The sequence below is a fragment of the Octopus bimaculoides genome, chromosome 5 (assembly GCF_001194135.2).
Source record: "Octopus bimaculoides isolate UCB-OBI-ISO-001 chromosome 5, ASM119413v2, whole genome shotgun sequence".
Lineage (NCBI taxonomy): Eukaryota > Metazoa > Mollusca > Cephalopoda > Octopoda > Octopodidae > Octopus > Octopus bimaculoides.
The window spans coordinates 127,068,214-127,071,216 of NC_068985.1; the positions used below are offsets into that span (position 1 = coordinate 127,068,214).

The following is a 3,003-nucleotide window of genomic DNA, read 5'->3' on the forward strand; positions in this document are numbered from 1 at the left end:
TATATATATATATATATATATATTGATCTATCAATCAATCAATCAAACATACACAAATATATAGATCTATATCATTTCAATGTCCATATTTCCATGCTTGTCAGGGTTAAACAGAACTTGTTAACCATTTAGCATTCAGATTTGTCTGTCAAATATAATGCTTATTTATTCACATTGTTTTGAATTAATCATGCATTGCCCTGTAGCATTGAGATTTCAGTGATGCGATTGTTCACTTTTAGAATGACCTTGTAGGGTGGGTGTGAGAGGCTGGATATGCCCAGTTTGAACATAAAATATCTGGAATATTTTGGCAGGATTAAAGCAGGTCTTTTATAGTTCGATGCTCTTCCTGTTACAACTTCTCACCTATTTCTGAACAATGTGGTATTTCTCCAAACCCACTGAACAATGAAGAGCTCAATGACTGGACATACCTTCATGGAAGACTGCAAACATCATTTGGATGAATGGTGAATTTGTTTACAATCAGTTTGCAAATGTCAAGATGAGGGGAAGATGTGCACATGTGCGTGCACACACACACACACCTATTCACACACACACACACCTATGCACACACACACACACACATCATCATCATCATCATTTATGCCTGTGTTATATACTGGTATAGGCTGGATGGTTCAACAGATACAGTGAGTTGAAAGACCATTGACATAAATGTTTCAGTTCAAGTATGGTCTCTGTGGTCAGATTCCTTTTATAATGCCAACCACTTTACAGAGTATAGTGAGTGCTTTACCATGGCTCCAGTACTAGTGGTTACTGCCTTGTAACTCATAAAAATAAAGATTCCCCTCACTCTCTCTCTCTGATACATACATGCTGAAAAGGAGGAGGAGAAAAATGGTGAATTTAGGCAAGATGTGGAAAACTTTAAAATATATTAAAACAGGTTCATTGTTGTAAGGTGTTAGTGTAGAGATTAAAAGAAACAATGTTAAAATGGAAAGTAAGAGTAGTGAAAAAGAGTCAGTGAGACAGAGTCTGAAAGGGACAAGTAAGCAGGTGGAGTGGTGGACAGATGAGGGGGACTTACAAAAACCATGTTTTAAAGTAGAATTCAATAAATATGAAGGGGAAATTAAAACTAATGCAGATTATAAAGGTTACAAACCTAACAGCAATGTGAAAAGAATTCCACCCATCTTTGTTGACCAATGCTGGGTTGGCACCATTTTCTAAAAGAATCTTGATTACTTCCTTGTTTCCTTTAGCTGCAGCTAACATTAATGGTGTCCTGGAAAAAAAAATGAAACAGAAGGAACAAAATTATATACACACACACATATATATATATATATATATATATATATATATATATATCATTATGGTGTATTTTGTAAAAAACATAGTAGAGTACAATATAGAGCTTGTCCACATTCAGATTTACTCTGTGCTATCCAGTACTAATATTATATATACTTCAAGGTCTATGTTTGGCCATCTGTCATGTGTGAATAGGTAATTTTCAATTATATACACATACACATAATTACAAGATCCAAGGATCAAGGTGTAGGAAGAAAGTTAGCTTCAAGCAATCTGTAGTAAATATAAAAACAACTTTCAGGGACAATAGTGGTTTATTGATATGGAAGGTTGTGGATTTTTTTTCGTATTGGAGCACAATAAATTAAAAAGGGTTCTTTTTATATTTCATGGTAGGCAACCAGGGTCACAGAGTATGCGAATAAGAATATAAGAGTTAAGGAATAGAGTAGATAAGGTTCGGGCTACATATGTTTCATAATGAGTGGTACCTCAGAAGTGGTTGATCTCTAAGCAAGGTGTGTACCACAAGCTACTCTTCAGGCCAAGGATATCTTGATTAAATGAAAGTTTACATTGTTGCAAGGAGGTACATGTTAATGCATGGAAGATTCAATCAGAATGTGTAGAGAGTATATGGAGAATATAAATGTAGAGAGAAATTAGGATTAAAAGAAGGAAAAAGGAAAAAAAAACATATGGGAGTGAGAAGAAAGAGGAATTTAATCAAGATCATTTGGCAGGTAGTATTCCACAGGACTATTTTAGCTGAATCATTGCAAGGGAGCAGTATTTGAAAAAAACGATAATGTGGAGGGGAGAGGGTGGGGAAATATTCTTGGTCAAGGGGGAGGAAAAAGTATGCATGATAAAAGCAAGATAGAATGGGCAAGAATAAGGATCTGCCAAATATACACACACACACACACAAAGCATACCCGAAAAATCAATAACACATGCACAAGTACACAGCCTCCACAATGTACAAAACATTTCAAAAAAACAAAAAAACAATACACATACATAGACACACACACACAGCCAGGCAGAACTATTGACCATGTCCCCTCAATAGAAAGAAGATAGCACTTTGACAATATATCCCAAACACATACACACAGCAAAACAAATGACAAATAATTCCACCCTAATTCCCTGAATAACCATCCTTAAAAAAAAACATTCAACCATTTTCTTTCAATAGACAAAGGAAAAAAGAAAAAAATGTTTTTGACAATAGATTCCAAACACACACACACTCACACACAGAGCCAGGCAGAACTACTGACCACACACCCTCAATAGAAAGAAGATAAATGTACTTTGACAATATATCCCAAACACACACACACACACACACACACACACACTCAGCTGGTTAAACCACCAATAAAAAAGCTTCCTATTCGATTCAAAAGACTTCCTGAAACTTGAACTCTGGAACCCCACCTCAAGCCTAGCAGACAAAACATTTATAACAGAAGGACTAGAGCAAAATTTCAATAAGAACTTAAATATGGGTACAAACTTGTAAACCCCCACAAAAATGCTTTTTCTTCTGACTCCCTAAAAGGTTCTTTCTAATATTTGATGAGATGGATACATTAAAACCAGTTTATATCTTATTAAACATTCTCTAAAATATACTTCTGTGCCTTTTACAACTTTATTAACTTTATATATATATATATGTGGAGAGATAGAGAT

General features: G+C 34.8%; 1 protein-coding gene across 3 annotated transcripts in view; it reads right to left on the bottom strand.

Moving 5' to 3' along the window:
• LOC106871250 (ankyrin repeat domain-containing protein 16) overlaps nt 1-3,003 on the bottom strand; it is a 75,976-nt gene that overhangs the window by 42,885 nt on the left and 30,088 nt on the right. For all 3 annotated transcript variants that reach the window (XR_008264163.1, XM_014917603.2, XM_052968002.1), the window contains exon 2: nt 1,142-1,264. Coding sequence is in view for 2 of the 3 variants with exons in the window: in XM_014917603.2 (XP_014773089.1) it covers nt 1,142-1,264 (123 nt within the window). In the remaining variant the exon portion in view is untranslated. The remainder of the gene's footprint in view (nt 1-1,141; nt 1,265-3,003) is intronic.